We start from the raw sequence: 18,468 nt of genomic DNA, 5'->3' as shown, positions 1-18,468 counted from the left end.
ACAAAAAAAGACATAATCAGACCCACAAACACACACGCACACACCATGGACTGAATAGGGAGGCACAGAGAAACAATTATAGCAGGATCAAACCCTGGTAGAGAAGCAATATCAATACAAACATGGCAGAGGCCTGTCTCACAATGTAGGTGCATATCCTATTTTTGTAGCTGTTTTCTGATCTTATAGAAAAAGCTAAAATTGAACTTGGTTACTAACAGGGCAGATGGAGTCTCTCTCCAGGCTTGCAGCTGAAAATACATCATTAGGCACCCTCTCAAAACAGTAGGCGGCAGAGAATCTTAGGGAAGCAAGAGAATGCTCCCTCACTGTTTGGCGCTTTGCACCATCTGCACCCATAAAAAGGTTTTTGCTGGAAATTATTTGCGGTCCAGCTAAGTTTTCCCTCACAAAAACGGCAAAACCGCCAGGTACATGCAAAAGCTGTGAATAAAATCTACTGCTGCCTGCTAATTGCGATGAAGGGTTTTCAGTGGCTGTTGACATCTGTACTGGCTAATGCATCCCATCACCGCGGGAACGGAGAGTACAAGGGGCGCAGATAACACCCGAGTAATAAATATGACGTATCCCGTCTGAGTGGTACAGCGGAGCAGATTTTAATTAAAAATAAAAGGAAGGATATCATAAATCACCCAGAAAGGATTTATTCAACTTTAATTCTGGTCTTTTTTTTTTTGGTATAGCTTATTTAGTCACCCTTGTGAGTCTCCCGTATCTACATGAGCAGGAGCAAAGCTTCTGGATCAGTTGGATGTATTATTTAGTTTTACATAAACTTGCAAAGTTTATTTCGTAACAAAAAGAGCTGAGGAAGATTTAATTCCCATAGAGGCGTCAGCAGTCTTTGCCAGGTTAATATGATGCAGAGTCCAGTGTCTAATATTCTAGCTAAGCTGCCATCTCCCTTTGACTTTATGAGACCTAAGTCTATCCTGAGAAGCAGCGTGTATTGTACTGCTAAATATTTGCAGTTTCATGCTTAACATTAAATGTAGATTGTGCTATTGAAAGTGCCTGAATATTTGTTGTATCTTGGGGTCATAGAGTTTCCATTGAAGCTACTTATTTTACAGATTTTTGCAGACATTTTCACCAAGGGCGCCAATGATAGTGGCCAGAGACAATGTGAGACAGGCCTCAAGTACCAAATAAAGACGATAAGACTAGCTGTGTGTTTTTATTACTAAAAATGAAAGTTTTTGTAACACCTATATGTATGATAAATACTTGGCCACATCACCAGATTATCTCATCCTAAAAATTGTTTAGGAGACTTAATACAAAGGTAATTTGTACTACTAAGTATTCAAATGCATGCTTTTATGTCATTTTAAACCATCTAAAATTTTTGGTTCAATGTTTTTTTTTAATAATTTTTTTTATCACTCATGGTAACACCTATAAATACACACATGTACATTATTTGAGGCTAGAATCATGTATTCCATGAATCTCTGTCCTTTATTTGTGAAATTTTCTTAAGTGCAGCACAATTTAAAGATAAAAAAAAAATCAGTTTCATGTCTACATAGCTTGTGTATTTTCCCTTTTTTAATATTTGGTCACATTTTGTGTAACTGAAAGTCTCCCCTTCTAGGCAAATTTACTTTCATCAGGCAGCCGAAAACTAAAAGCTTCCTCAAACTGCGCCTCTTTAGAATACAGATTCTGAGAAACATTTAAGAAGTGACGCGTGCGTAAAAGCTTTTCCATTAACAGCAAGAACAATTAAAAGCAACTAAAGAAGAATAAAAGCAAGTAATGAAAAGCTTTTACTTGTCTTTGGGTAAATAACTGCTTTTCCCATAACTGGATGGAAACTAGACGTATAAATGTTGCATAGGTAAAAGCTTAGGCTATGTGGTGTGGGATAATAAAAGACAGAATAGACATAAACAATGTAGGAAAATATCACGGTTTTTGCTTGTTTTATAGGAGAATTTTGCTTACAAAATACTCTAGTGAATGAAATTAGCTTTCGAGCAATTTCATACTAATCTTTAAGCCACATCTTAAGGAGGGACGTAAGTAAGTAAAGTCAGTAAGATTTATTAATAAAGCACTTTGTGAAAAAGATTTGTTAAATGGGAACGGGTTATTTTTACTCTTTTTTTAAATTATTATTTTAATCTTGTTTCCAGTTAAGTTCATCTTCTATTCTTTTCTACCAATTTCTAAAATAAATAAATAAAAAAAAAAGATTGAAAAAAAAGTTCTTTATAACTTATGCACAAAAGAGACATGTACAGTGCATGATTTTAAGAGGGGGATTCCTTTAGACATTCGTAAATGATCAAAACATGTCTACTGTTCAGTTTGTATGTTGCTCAGTACATCGGTACTTTCCATCATGCTGAGGTGCTTTTAAAATCGACTTTGTTAAACCAGGTTGTTAAAATTCATCTTTAGGAATGTGACAGGCATGACTGACGTGTCACAAACAAGAAAATGGCATATTTGACAGAGGGGAGAAACTGAAGGTTCATTTACCATACGTCTATTTGTCCATTAAGGAATTTTTTCACAACTCCACGGTTTTTCATTTCTTTTCAAATCGTTTGAGGCTTTTTGTCACAACTTACCTAAAAGAAAAAGGTTTGTGCAAGCGTAAAAGACACTTGGTGCTCAATTTAGTCTTTATAACAGACCACCTGCTGGACATGTGTCTATATTGCCATAGGAGCTTGTTTTATGTAAATAGCTACAATTATTTCCATAATGCCATCTCCCATGCAGAGAGCCCATTTGTGCTGCTGCATTTAGGGTGTTACTGGATTTACCTCACATTGTAATATCTTCCCGAGAGACTTCACCCTTCTTCGCCACGAGGTTTAGCACCCCCTGCACTAAGCTGTCAATCAGCAAAAGGCAGCTAATTTTCACAGGATCAAAGATCCGCATGGAGGAACATATGGACGGAAATCTGAATTAAAAAGCCACAGCTTTACTGTCAGGCAGAACTGCTTCTCGAGTCAGTCGATAATGCAGACTGCTAGAGCATGCAAGTCGACTGAAGCTCAGCGTTGCAGTGTGCACACTCTACGGTGAGAGAATTAGGGTGGGATTATTTTAAAGGCCAGAGTACAGAGATTACAACTCAATGAACTCAGCAAGTGGCCAAGTGCCTGATGTTTTTATCTTATGTGCCTCTTTGTTTCCTTTTTATAAGAGATGTTCAGATTATTATAATGCTATTTTTGCTTGCATGCTTATGGGTTTAGAAGGCTGGGTGTGTTGTTTTCTACGGGTAGATTTTATGTGCATTGTAAATGTTGCTTATATTAATTTCACAATCCTAAATAATCCACCTAATATCCAGGAGAGCATAAACATTAAATCCCTCAAAACAAGCTTGTCAGAAGGAATAAAAGGACACTGGAATGCCACAAGACTACTGTCCAAATGATGAAAAAATGATTTTTGAAAATAGCTTGTGAAAATGTTTGAAAATATTCGAGACTACATCCTTTCTTAGACTTTTTAAGTCAAAGTAGCACTGCTAAATTTAAAAATAATCCCTTGCAACACGTACATTTGCTATCAAAGCAATATTTAGCATATGAAATTTCCAGCTAAGATACAGCAAAAAAGCAGCATAACACTGATTTTGCTGAGGTGACAGTGGTAATTTTGAAATCCACAGGAGGGGGGTGTCTCGGGGCACTTCCTGACAAATTAGCTGATTTGTGCTACAATGAAAATGACTCCTGGCATTAAACTAAACCAAACAATTACAACTTTTCCCCCCTGACTTTAACTGTAGAAAAATGAAAGGATGGGCATGAACAGCTTGGATTTAGTTAGTAGCTGTTAGTTTTTGACATTAGTTAAAAATCTGTGACAAATCTGGCCTCCTACACTTGAACTAAGAAAGTAGAAAATAGTCTCATCACTCTGTAACACACCTGCCCCGTCAGACTCTAAAATCAACATGCAGTCGGCTCTAGATGTATGCAGCAAGAGAAACAGGAAGTTATGTATTAGTGGTTACAACTTCTTTAGCGTTTTCACAAACATAAAAAAAAAGTTCAGAAGCACCAAAAAAAAAAAAAAATAAAAAAACATAAAATAAAAAATTGATGGTGACTGGATGCAAATGATTTTTAGCCTGATTTTTAGCCTCATCGCTGAACTACCGGCCAGAAACTGAAACATCAGCATCTTTTCTGATAGGGTCGGTCTTACAACAACATTCCTCAGTTTGGATCCTCTTACTGAGTGAAAACAATTCAAAGTTAGATATTTTCCATATCGGTCAGGTGCCTAAAATAAAGACAGAGGTAGTAAAGAGGTATAAGAAGCTGAAATGGAAAATGTAATATGTAAATTGTAGACTTGTCAGGATTTGTTGCACCACTGATTTGACTAAAAATGTATGCCTCTGCAGTAAAATTGTTTTTATACGTTTTATCAGGGGTGCCAATAAGAGTGGAAGTCGTTGTATACATCACACATAATTTATAGCACTTGGGTGCTTTTTCCACAGAATCAAAGTTTGTGCTACAGCTGAAATATTTCGAGCCACAAAAGCGGTGAGCTTTTAAAAGTGTGTTGAAAAATCAAATGCACGCCACATGTGACTGTCTTTGATGTTCGAGTCCTGAAAGCGCACAAAGTGAGGGAAAAGTGCAGCAATTTCTCTCAGTGGAGGAAATGATTTGTGACTTGTACAGTTTAAAATGGTCCCTGCTGATTAAACCTTACTCTAAACTGAATCAACCAAACTATGTTTTTGAAGACTAATGCACTGACTTTGCATAATTCAGTGAGTATATTTTGCAAAGTACAAATCCTAAAGTGAAAAAATATATTAGTGAATGGAGAAGCAATGTATTTCTAAGTTAAGTGTTCCAAATTTTCTTAAGAAAGAGAAAAAGAGAAGTAATCTTTGTACTGCTGTCTGATATGTGGTCCAGTGCGGTACTACCAAAGCCACAGAGGGAGGATAACTGTGTGCGGTAGAGGTTGAGAGATTTATTATTATTATTTTTTGAAAGGGTAAGGTCTGGTTTAGGAACAAAATAGGGTTAGGGTTGGGAGGTACAGTGAGGTGTCAATTTTGTGCGTTGAGACTAACCTTTCTTGCGGCGTCGTTGCTGCCACACTCGCCTTTATCGTACCACCATTTGTTTTTCAGTTTGTCTAAGACGGCTTGCTCATTCAGTTTCAACACCGCTAGGTTTACTGGGATTCTTCCAACAATAGGGAAATAACATAAATAACATATTACGTCATGTTATTTTATGTTATTAGTTCAGAAACACAAAGCAACAAGTACATCCACACAACAGTCAATGCTTGGTCTCGCTTGCTTGACAAAGAAAAAAACTAAATAAAACGTCACACACAAATACATGGCATTAAACGTCATTATTAGCATTCGAGTCAAAGTGATATGCATTAATACTCCATCTAGCTTGGCTGGCTCACTCTGTAAGGCTGTAGATGTGTATTACTATATCACTTTGGGTAACCGGCACTCTGCTTACCCCCACTCATGCAACACTGTCATCTTAAATAAATCTTTTGCTAACAGAATATGTGAAAAAAAAAAAAAGCAAGATTTAACAACTGCGCCTGAAAAGCATCTGCAGCATCAAATAACAGATTGTGCTTCGCTTAGTTGCTTCAATTACTAATAAAGTTTCATGGTTCACATGGTGCATATATTCAGCTCGGTGGATTTCAAATTTATAGTCAAACAGCTCAAAAGTTTGGCTCTTTGCTGTTGCTCTGTCCTAAATCTCATGGATAAAAAAAGTGTTGCCAGAGAGGCGATGTGGCGTCGAGCTGCCGGTTACCGCCATCTCCACCCCGTTACACACAGGGTTCATCAAAACTGGCTCTGACCTTGGAGTCCCCTCCCCCGCTGCCGCACTCTCCTTTGTCGTACCACCACTTGTTTTTCAATTTGTCCAAGAGGCCTTGCTCGTTCAGTTTTAATACTGCCAGGTTTACTGGGTTTCTTGAAAACGATATGAAACGATAACCGTTAGGAGACAGATATAAAGAGATTGGTCGAGTGGTGGTGGTAATTATGACAACATTGACTTGAAAGCAAGGGATTCTCCTGAATGTGGCCAACTTGATACGGACCAGAAGCCCTGGTTTTGAATGTGCACGTTTTGTTATATACATGCAGTGCGCTGAAATGCTGCTGAGATGTACCAGGTTTTACCAAGCAGGGGCCTCAGAGAGACACGGAGTGCTAAACTGAGATGCCTTGGGTGATGAAGTTAATTACTTTTAATATGGTAACAAATACAGTATATTGACGGGAGGTGTACTAATGTAGTAGCATCTTCCCACAAGATGTTGCAACAATAACTTGCCTCAATATTGTTGAGCAAAGTCTATTTTGGATTGTGCTATTCAGCTCCTGTAACCATATTATTTAATTTGATGAAGTAACCTTGGTCAATGTTTGAGAACCTTGTTAAAAAGTAAGAAAGAAAAGTGATTCCTTTGTTGACAGTGTTGGCGAACAAAGTGTTGTCAACGTCAACTTAGTCTCTTTGACAAAGAAATTGCCACAAAGACAGAACCCTCTCTCAGCTGCCTATGGCAAATTTCAAATCAAACTTAAAACATCCTCCACTCATGTGGGCTTTAAATAGCAAGCTGGCATTGTCGAAACCAAAGATTGGTAATGAGTGGGATTGATACGGGTGTGTTACTCATCATATTTGTGTCTGTTTTTGTGCGTTCTGTCTTCAAGTGGCACCAGTACCAAGAGATTTGATGGCTAGGGACTTGTTCGGTCTCATGGCAGTTCAATATATGTAATGATGTTAATGGCAAGAAATTATGTCCATCAATAACAGAAGGGATTATATAAAAAATCCTTTCATTTAAATTCACAGGCCAACTGGTTGCCTAGGTCCTCTGTAACTGCCAAATCACACACACAAGCGAAAACGCTGGTTTACCAATTGCACAAGTCAGCTGACACAGGGCTGTCATTACCTCGCTTGGAAAGTCAGAGGCACATTAGCAACAGGTTGGCTTCAACCACCCTTGCTGTTTCTGTTCTTTCACAAGACGTACAAAGATGGTCACACCGACCTTGAATGCCCCATTGAAGTGTTGATAAAGGTTTGATATTTCTTGTAGTAGTAGTTCTTAAGCTGTTGAAGCCTTCTGTTGACAAAGTCAGCTAGCAAAAATCAGTGTTGGATAAACAAAGACCCCACGAGTGACTGAAAAGCACACAGTGGGAAAACTGTGACTTGCTAACTGTTAGCCATTTATGTTGATTCTGAAGTGGGTGAAAGGTTCCTACCGGTGCTAAACCAAAGGGTTATTTATCAGTTATTTTTATTAGTCTGTACAGCATTTTTTCAATATTACTTTTACATTTAATACACAGTTCAGGATTTCTGAAGAATTTAGCAAGAAGGTCTTGGGTTCAAATCCTGGCCTCTGGTCTTTGCTCACTGAGTCCATCAGCAACAGCACATGCAGTCAAAGGTAGTGTGTCTTAGTGTGCAGATACGTTTCAAGCATTAACAAGCATAAAAAGAATAATACTTCCATGTGCAGGTGAACTCACTGAAGGCATCTCCTTAAAGCTTACTCTTGTGCTCTCTGGATTAAGTGTATGAGTGTGTTTCCTATAGCTGTTTGGCCGTGGACAAAGATTCTCTCCATCCCCGTTACACGGAAAGGCAGAATCTATGACCAGAAGTCAAGACCGTTTTTTTATCCACTGCAGGGTTTGGTTTAATATTCAGCCTTTCTCACCAGCAGAAACAGAGGAGTCTTTATCCCCTGACCTTGAGTTCACAACACAGCTGTAGGGAACACGTTTCTCTTTTCTTTTTTTTTTCCTCAGGGCTGGTAAAACCTTTTTCTGACTTCTTTCTCAGCCCAGCAAACTCAGACAAAAAAAGAAAGAAGTCAAAAGACTGTGAACACGGATGACTCAGTGGGTCGTTGGTTAGTTTGGTCTGTTGCTCTGAGGTGAGCAGATGTCAGAAAGGCTACAGGTCATCAGAGAGATGGGGTAAACTCTGCTGGGGACAGGTGGATGTTGCACATGTAAGAAATACATTAGAATGATTGATCAGGAAAAAAAGGGTTATTTGAAGATATTCCTGTAAAATAGAAACTTTTCAATCAAACCTGCACTGCTGAGCAGTTGATATCACTCAAATGTGAATAAATTAAATTGTTTTGCTGTTTCTGAACATAGATAAGAATGGAATCATTTGACATGCAGCAGTCTAAAATCATTTATTTGCTAACAGCTCATTGCAGGTATGATTGAATTCAATTCTGAGCAGTGCTTGGTCATTCACTTATGTCTAATCGCACAGGAGAGTTGGGAACTTAAATCAAGATGGGCACATTTCAATTTCATTTATTAGCGATGTAAATTTATTAGCTGTTATCGAATCTCAGTGCAAGACGTTTGTGAATGACGACGATAGAAACCCGACAACAACAAACATCGCTCATTTAGGGATCACCACAGAGCGGGAGATACGCTGGTACATCCTCAGCCTTTGAGTGCCAGATGTGGGTCTGGAGCAGCTTAATTTCACCACCCACCATTTATAGCTTAAACTAATGCAACACTTACTTGATGTATAAAATGTGATTTGCATACATTTCAAAAAGGAGGAACATCTGAGGAAGGCTCAAGAACCATATCCTGTCTGCATTCTGACCTCTGGCTGTCAACCAAGGTCCCAAAGAAACCCCAGCAATGATTGAATAAAATCTTCCAGTATGGCTCCCTTCATTAAAATGAATGAGGCCTATTAGAGACAGATTAAAAGCTTCAGATGCCACCCAGCATTTGCACTCTCTCTGTGGTTGCAGAAGCAATATAAATGGGAAGTCGGTTAGAATGTTAATGCGATGTGAAATGACAACTGCCGCTTGTCGATGGCGGGAGCAAACCCAGAAAGAATCATCATTCGTTACATCATTTGTCACATTGAATGGGGAAAAGTGGAACATTCAAGGTGTGAGCTCTAGCTAAAGTGGGAAAGTAGCCAGGTTTACTTTACTTTTAATGCCGTTTCACAAGTTCCGCTACACAGAATTGCGATGCTTTAGTTGACTTTAGCTTCCATAAATCAATTCGTCAAAAACGAGCCCTAGAGCTAACCAAATGGAGGGTCAAACAGGAATCGACATCTTCTTGTCCTACTTTGCACTTCTGTTTGCTTTCACAAGTTTGCTTAAGTAGATTCACTTTATTAGGAGAATATACAAACAAAAAAGGTAGAAACTGTATAAGCTAACTCTATAAATACGTTCATTTGATAAATACAAACTGCAAAAAAAAGTGAAAACATAATTTCATTTTATGGCGGTGTACAATATAACACAAGAATGAAAGACTTAATTTGATCATAAATGTGCACATGCCAACAGAAAAAAACAGATGAACAGTACTTTTGCAAAGGTTTTCAAGCTTCTCTCATTAGGCCTGTCACAATAACAACTTTTGATGGGCAATTAATTGTCACAAATTATTGCGATAAATAAAAAATTAATTTGAGGCCATTATTAACCAATAGCATAAAAATGTCATAATAACGCAAGTACATCCTCTCAAAGATCAACAAATTAATTTCTAAAGAACATTTAACACTGGACCTGGAAGGCATTTTAAACATTCAAAACAAATAAAAATGGATTGTGAAGTCTCTGTAAACAAACTTGCCCTTCAAAATATATTAATCGTTGGGAGTACTGCCTGTGAAAACTTACTCTGCACTGGTGTCAAATGTTTTAACTTTTTCGAAATGCTGGCTTTTCAATGAGATGAAAGGGCAGTATTTGTTCAGCAATTTAAATGTCCTAGCGCGCATCATTTTGCATTGGACTTTTTGTATTTTGTTTGTCGACTAAATACCAGCCATGCGACGAGAGAAAGTTGGAAAAAATTAAAACTTTTGACGCCATCGTCGCTGTCGCGTCCCATGTGTTGGGTTCACCCGGAGTGCCGTAAAACTGCCGCTTTTTCGTTCGTCGCTCCCCGTATTATTCTGGAGGAACGACAACGGGAGAAGTAACTCGATGCACCGGGGTGTCATCCAGTCTCTTTGGTAGAAAGAGAGAGAGCTACAACAAAAACAAACACGCATGCAACTGCAAACTATCGACATATTTTTAATTATCCAGCTCCTTTTAATTCGTCATACAAATATTAAATTTATTGCTTATTGCGACAGACCTGCCCCTCACGATTGCTTCATTCTGCATCCGAGGAGTGAAGGTAGGAATAAAAATTATACAAGATCTCATGATGTTAACACCCTGAGTTTCCTCACTGAAATAATGTTTCAGACAACATAATTCATATTCATGTAAAATGAAATAAAACTACTTGCATTGGAAAAGGTTTCTGGTTCAGAAGTGGCTTGACATGAGGAATGTGGCATTTGAAGCCCCCATGTCAGATTTGTCTGTGCACAGTGGCTCTTGATATGCCGACTCCAGCCTCATTCCACTTCTTATGAAGTTCGCCCAAAACTCTGAAAGGAATTTACTTGCCAATTCTCTCAAAGCTGCTGTTTCTGCTGTAGCCGGTGCACCTTTTCCTATCAGTCTTTCTCCTGCCACTGAATATGCTGGGACACAGCACTCTGTGAACATCCAGCATCTATAGCAGCGACCTTTCGTGGCGTGCCCTCCTTGCGGAGAGTGTCAGTGACTGCCTTCCGGACATCTGTCAAGTCAGCAATCTTCCCCATAATTGTGTCGCCTACTGACCCAGACTGACCAAGTCTGGGTCAGACCAAGGAAACCTTTGCAAGTGTTTAGAGTTAATTAGCTGATTAGGGTGCGACACCGTGAGTTTCCAAAATTCTATTTTTTCTGAAACACTAAATTTGGGGTTTTCGTCATCTGTAAGCCTTAATCATCAAAACTAAAAGAAGTTACAGTTTGAAATATTTCACTCTATCATGATTCTACGAGTTCCACTTTTTGAAACGAGTTACAAAAGTCTTAAACTTCTGCAAGATATTTACATTTTTTGAGCTGTACCTGTAGACAATATATGGTGCGTGGATAAGGACTTTAGAATTAGACACGTATGAGACTACAATACTAGTCTGTGCTGGAATCACACTGATTGAAGATTCTTTCAAACAAATGTTTTGATTTGTGAAAGATTTAGGAAATTTATGGCAAAATGAGGATTCTAAACTTTTGCTAAAAGATAGATACATTTTCATCTCAGCTTGTTTTGATGAGGACAATAAAAATCGTTGTTTCTTTTCATGAGGAGATATTTTCAACACCACTATAAAATTACACTGTTTTCTTATTCCTTAGAGTTAATACAAGTCTAGACCTTCTCCCAGTACTGTTTAAATAAATCAAAATGGATGAAACAAATTTAGTTTCATGCACAAACAGATGTGAAATGTCTGCCACATGAGGGAATCAACAGATGAAATGTGATGTTCATGCACAAACACAGCAATAAAAGAACTTTAAGGCTTTTTTCTGACCATATTGCAACGGCAGGGTTTTACCTTAGAGGGGAGCGCTTGGGCGTGGCAATCCCATAACCTTTTGAGTCCAGGTTTCCTCCCACCTTCATCGTGTCACATGGCTTCCTCTGCTCTATGTACTCGTTCATCGTGGACTCCAGCAAGTAGGCGTACTTGCCTTTGGATTTCCTGACCCGCATCACTCCCTCATCCGTTGTTTTGACAAACACTGACGGGTCAGCAGACTTCATGTAGGACCACATCTTCTCAAACACAGCGATCTTTGACCTCTGAGGGGCAAAAATTTTAACAAGAGAGCAGAGACCAAAAATTAGAGACAGTGTCAGTTAAATATTTTAAAGTTTCTTGCAAATGTGATACATTGACTGACATTAAGTAGCAAGTGAATGTTAAGGACACCTGGTTTTCAGTTGATCTTTTATTAAAATAAATAAATAACTGGCAAGTGTTTTGTTCATGGTGAGCCCCCTATACAATAATACCCCTAGTAAAATCCAATTTAATCCTAATTTTAACCTATGTATAAATTTGTTCTGTGCAGACTTTTGTCTGAAAAGATTAGTGAACAAACAGCATTATGAAACCCAAATAACATTGCAAACAGGTTAGGGAGAAGGTTAGGAAGTAGTTAAAATCCACTTATATTGACAGGCAAGTATAACGTTAATCAGAGAAACGTTTAGGAGGCCGAAGGTAACTCTAGGGGAACTTCTTATGTTCACAGCTCAGATATTAGGACCTGCTGAAACAAATATGCATGTTCTGATTTTAAAAGAAGAGTAGCAGGAAGAAAGGCATTTTCAGAAAGAAAAAAACAGAACATTTGCAGTTTGCCACAATGCATGAAAGGGACAAACTAAATGTGGAACATGAGATGACAACTGAACATTTTGGCGTATATGCAAAAATGCTGCGTCAGAGAAATAACACAATAAGACACTCGGATTGTACTATCCCTAATTAAGCATGTTAGTTGCAGCATGTTGCTGTGAGGATGCTGTACATCACTAAGTCCAGGGAAGGTGGTTAGAACTGCTTAGAAGATGAATACAGTAGTACCTCTGCATTAGCAAGATCACAAACTACTACAAACTACTGACGTTAGTCCGTCAGATTAAAAACTCCATAAAACAAACTGCAGCTTGTTGTTGTAAGAGACAGCAATGATTTAGCAAACACTACAAAAGCTTGACGTTTCTCACCCTGAAGAACTCTTTCGTCGAACCGGCATCTAACGTTCCGTAGGCGATCTCCGTCTGCTTAGCCAGGTCCTCGGCGCTCTCTATAGGAGACACCATCCTCTCTACGGTCAGGAAGGCAGCCAGGTTGGCCGTATAGGAGGAGATGATGATCAGGGTGAAGAACCACCAGACGCCACCGACAATGCGACCAGACAGAGAGCTGAAAACAGAGATCCACGACGTCGTTGGTCAGGGTTAGTCACTGCAGGTACAGCAGAATGCGCAAGTACGTTTGAGTAACATAACATTAGTGCTTGACAGGTAATCGTGAAGCGCGATCTTAAACCCTTGTGATGTTCACACCACTCAAATGACCTACATTGCTTCACACCGTCTCTGCACTCAAACACTCTTTATCCCACCGGGCCTGTGGAGAGCTTAGCCCAATCTGCTGAGGAAAGATAACCAGCCCCACAAAGGCCCACTCAGTCTCCTGCCTGCCAAATTAATCTCACTTTAAGAAAGTTGCCAATATGTTTAATGGAGCCACGCGCATTAATTGTTTGGGATTAATGAGCAAAGGAGAACCCTTTACAGCTTCTCCAATTACACTTTTGAAGCAAATAAATAAAATAAAAACGAGCTAAATCCCTGTCTTTCTGTCTGTTTACTTTGAGAAAAAGAAAAAAAAAACTCTAACTAGAGCGAACACATGCAAGCACCGGGGCAGAGAGCACCGGTGCTTATGCAACGAAAATGACACAAATCTGAAACAAAAAGGGCCTCTTACTGTCCACCTTTGTGCCTTAAAAACAAATGCAGTGTGAACATGAAGGCGAGATTAAGTACGGCGAGACAAAAAGGGAGAAGCTAAAACATAATCATTTAAGATGCTTTTGAGATGACGGCAAGATGATGAAAGAGCGGCAGAGAAAGAGCACAGATTCAACGCTGAGTGGCTCCAGAGCCTTTGAAAGTCATGAAGCAGGGCTGTGTGTTTGTGCAAAGGGGGGTGTGCATGTGTGTGTGTGTGAAACTATGTACAATCCACCTGATTTTTTTTGTCTCTAGGTACTATTTTACAATGTGTCAATCAAAAATGGTGGTTTATTTTCGGGCATCAAAAAAACTAACAAAACAAAAGATTGCACTCTGTCACTGGTACCTGCAATATGCTGGTCTTCTGAAGATCTTTAGAAATAAGCAACACAGTTGATATGTAAATGCTCAGCTGTTGCCTAAGGGCGAAAACAAATCAAGTGTTTCTACCCAGCATTTCAAGCACTCAAATTAAAATACCTTAAGGGATAAATTTAAATAAATCCGCTTGTGCACTGAGATTATTAAAAATAAATTCCCAGGTTTATAAGAAAAATGAAAACTATTAAAGTGGCGCTTTCATGTGCAGAACTTTGAGCTAAGCAGCAAAAACAAAACAAAAAAAACAACAGATTTAAAATCAAAGAGAACAATTTTGAGAAATAATTCTACTTTTGGGAAAGAACATAAGATCCTTCTTGCACTTAAACACGATGAAGGTTTAGGCATGCTGTGCAGATGCATTCTGTCTTCGGACAAGAAAACACTAAATTGATAGGAAGGATGATGAAATTAAAAAAGAAGTTGTCCTGAGTAATTAAGTTAAGGTGTAGCAACAATATGACAGAAGCACAGGGGTTGGAAATGCACAGCAAAATAAATTTTTTCTACAAGTGAAATAATCTGCCAATGGAACAAGTACTTTTCCATCAATATTAAGGAATTATTGAATAAAACAAGCTCCCATATCTTGCTGAAAAGGTACTTATGAGTCACTTTTGTCTCATTTCTATGAATGAAGCCACTGTATTGAGTCCTGAAACAACAACAAATAAAGGAAGCTGCTAGATGACAGAAAAAAAACATTAAGCAGCTGACACTGTAGCAGAATCTTCTGCAAACAAAACATTTGTGCATTTCTTTGTCCATTAGGTAATATTTTTGTAATTTTCAAAATTCTATTCATGAAGTCTTTAAGTTGATAGATCTCTAACATTTTCACAATGTTTTTGATTTTGAAATAATCGGTGTAAAAATGCTTTTATGTAGGTAAAAAAATAACATACCGTGTAAGAACAACTTCCTAATAAAATACACATTTTATTTCAGATCCCTAATGAAGAAGACAGCATTTTTACTGTCTATTGTTATATGTAAAAAAAAAAGAAAAAAAAAGCGGTCTGATTATTGTATTTTTTTAATCATAAGATACTAAAGAGAAGTGGCACACCTTCTCTTGGAGTTGTTATAATTTAAAGTATGAAGTGGTATCACAATAATTGTTCTGCACATTGAAAATGAGCTATTACAATACCTATCAGCTCTACATTAGTGTGTTAACTGCTTCCTACTCTCTTGGTAGCCGTCTGGCTGATTTGACTAAGCAGGAAATGTGCGTTAGCTAATCAAACGTGCGACTGGGGGGAAAACAAACCAATATCCTTTTTGTGTGTGCCGAAACAGTGTTGCAAGTCAGAAGGGGGCAAGGACAGGCACGAAGAGAAATGGCAGAGATGGAAAAATAAACTGGATTGCAGCAGCAAAAGCAAACAAATTCCTCTGCTTTGACTGCTGCTCCACTCCAGAGATGGCAGTAAACAGCTGTCTAATCCTTCCCCTTCAGTTGTTCTGTTTTCCTTTTCTTGCTTTCTTCTCTCTCTGCTTCCCCCCCCCAACTTTCATCCTCTGTCCAACGTGAATCTCCACTGCCTCCCCCCCCTCGCCCATCTCCACGTCTCCCCCTGCTCTCGGGGGCTGACAGGAGTTTGTTTTGGTCCAAGGCAACAATAGCCTAAGCCTTGGCACTGACACTTAGCGCAGCGTGGGTGCCCACACAGACACGCATGCACCGACGCTCCCCTCCTCTTGGGGTGTGCTGGTGAGTGTGAGTTTATCTGTGTAAGATAACAATGAGGCCATTTACTGTGCAACTGGGTTGAGGAAAAAATTTGCAGGGTGTGTGTGTGTGTGTGTGCCTGTGTGTGTGTGGATGTCCTGTAACCTTCCTCTCTAGTTGAGCAGAGTAAAAAATACATAGTTCCATTTAACATAAATAAACTCAATGTTTATCAGGTAATTTCCTCCCAAAAAGAAAGAGCATCCTACTTGTTTTCTACTATTATTAACTTGTAATAATTTTCAAATTTCACAGTGCCATGCTAATCTATGCATACCACTTGAATTTTTACTAATTTTGTTGCAGTTCAACTTCACAGGACTTGAGGGGGATTTCTATTGATTGATTTCAATTATATTAATGCATCTATTTTAAAGCATAAACTATTTAGTGCAGTTAATCTCACTATTTTGTTTACATATCTACATGTTTCTGGTAGACCTGTAAATCGGACAAAAACAAACAACAGTGATCTAGACAGTTTCTTGTGGGCTAACAGAGCCCACTGGTTATTTCTTTCCTTCAAAAAAAAAAAAAGATCTGAATGGACCCTGTTAAAGACTATTGTGTGCCCACTGTGTAACAAGAAGCTGGTCTATCACCGGAGCTATTCAAACCTAAAATACCATCTCAGTTGCAAACACAGACGTAAACCAACGCAAATGTCAGTGTCCACAGTTCACATTTCTAAAGAAGCCACATGAATGATCGGGGATTCCTGAAACACTCGAACGCTGAATGGGCAGAACAGGCACTCATAACAGATCAAAAATAATCCTTGTTGTTGAACTCATGTGTCTATTCAATAATTTCAGAGCCAAAAGGGGATTTCAATCAAAAATGTTGCTTATATTATCAATATACAGTTTCTGAGTCCAACCATTTCTTTTGATAAACCAAAACATATCACTAACTGGGGAAATTACTACTTTCTAAAAGTTATTACCAATGAAATCAATTGACTTATTTGACTGATTGTTTTTAAAAGTTATTACAAATAAAACTGTTAATCTAACTTATGCCAAATCCATTACCATTGACAAATGGCTTTATATCCAGCTTGAATGCATTAACTAGATATTTCTGCATATATACAACTTTCTGGATTCCTCAAAAATGTTCTAACAATGTCTATTTAGCCTCAGCCTCATCTCGCTCTTTGACTCAATGCAGTCACTTCACATCAAATATAACACTGCTGTCGGGTATTCTGCTACTCGTTGAACTGAGAGGACGCATTCCCAAGCAATGGGGAGCACTATGCATTTGGAAACATTTCCAACATCCGAAGGAAAGATTTGGTTTTTACAGATTCACAAACACACACACACATGCACACACACCTGTAGGGACTTAAACTCTCCCATAAGAAGCTTTTATTTCAGTCAGCTGTCTGTGTCACTTGGCAGTGTTCAGTCGCTGAAAGCTACAGGTACCAGATCATCTCAGATCAGAGCTTCATCCTCCGCTATATGTACTCCACCCACAATTCTCTGGGAATCTACTGCGACACTAAACTCTCATTAGAACTCCCCCTGGCTGGCCTCTTCTTTTCGATATGGTAATAAACAATGACTAATGACTTGCAAGTGTAAAAAGTGAGCCAGTAATGGCCACATTACAATTGGACTAGGAATTGCAAAGGTTTAAACTAGAAAGAAAATGGTCTCTAATTATGGTGTATCGTTCTAAGGCAAAAAAGGAGAGAAGGAAAAAGAGTTTTTATAGACTTTTTTTCAATTAGCATAACATCTATATGTTTCGCAGACATATGTCTGTTTTAGAAATACAGGGATTGTACAAGAAAGAGACCAAGTGGAAGACAGAAAGAATAGACTATAGCAGTGGAAATAATGTATATATTCTTAAAATCTTTCCAAACGTTTAGGTGTAATTGTTGGCACATTCTGTTTGACTGCAATACAATACTGCTAATGCTCTCAACTCACTAGGAGACAAAATACGGTCAGTCAAGTTTTAAAATCACGCTCTAAACAACAATTATAATGTTGGCTCAATTAGCTCCTTAGTATTCATGTAACTAACAGAAGTAGCCATGGGTTGTGGGAAAAAAAAGGAAAATCTTATAAGTACAATTTATATGGGTCTACTTTTTAATCCAGACAGAACAGAGACGACTGAAACGACTGCCTGATTCCATTTGTATCTGCTACTTGTCATTTCTCTCTCTTTCCCATTTAGTGCTTTTCAGTTTTTGGGCTCTTTTTCTGTTCATTTAAATCAAGCTGAAAAGCATACAGTAGGTCACTTTGAAGCGAACGTGAGGGGAGGTCTCTACTTGTCCGGCTTATATTATAAAAACTGAACAATAGGAGAGTTTGGTCACTGATCCAACAAGTCTTCAAAATATGGTAGAAAGGGTTTATAAAGCTATTGACTGGAGATTTGTTATAGATAAAACACACATTTATCTGTCTGAAAACTCAGTTTCTCCAAGGGAAGTCATTACAAGTGTTTTTTTTTAACGATGCTTTATCTTTTAAGTTTGTTCCTGCTGGAATTCTGAAACTTCTAGAAGAATTTGATCAACTTAAAATAACTTATCTAGTTCAGAGCTACAGCCTATGGAAATAGGGTGCATTATATGATCTTAAAAAACAATAGAAATGGAAAAGAAATATCCTTTATTATCCCACAATGGTGAAACTTCTGTGCAACAGCACCAAAGTGACAGCCAATCAAAGCAAATACTGTAGATTCACACAAAGATGGAAATATGGAATATATAAAATAGAATAAGGAATAAAAATACTCAACAGTAAGGGCAAAATGTGTAATCCAGCCCAAAGGAATGAACAACTGAGTGGGTTCATTTAAAAATGTACAA

General features: G+C 38.3%; 1 protein-coding gene across 1 annotated transcript in view; it reads right to left on the bottom strand.

Moving 5' to 3' along the window:
* The window catches only part of gria1a (glutamate receptor, ionotropic, AMPA 1a), a 91,316-nt gene that overhangs the window by 9,700 nt on the left and 63,148 nt on the right, over positions 1 to 18,468 (bottom strand). The window contains 3 exon segments of the mRNA XM_028008817.1: positions 5,875 to 5,989; positions 11,526 to 11,773; positions 12,707 to 12,905. Coding sequence (XP_027864618.1) covers positions 5,875 to 5,989; positions 11,526 to 11,773; positions 12,707 to 12,905 — 562 coding nt within the window.

The sequence above is a fragment of the Xiphophorus couchianus genome, chromosome 23 (genome assembly GCF_001444195.1).
Source record: "Xiphophorus couchianus chromosome 23, X_couchianus-1.0, whole genome shotgun sequence".
In the NCBI taxonomy this organism is placed as follows: domain Eukaryota; kingdom Metazoa; phylum Chordata; class Actinopteri; order Cyprinodontiformes; family Poeciliidae; genus Xiphophorus; species Xiphophorus couchianus.
This window is presented reverse-complemented; position numbering and strand designations above follow the sequence as displayed.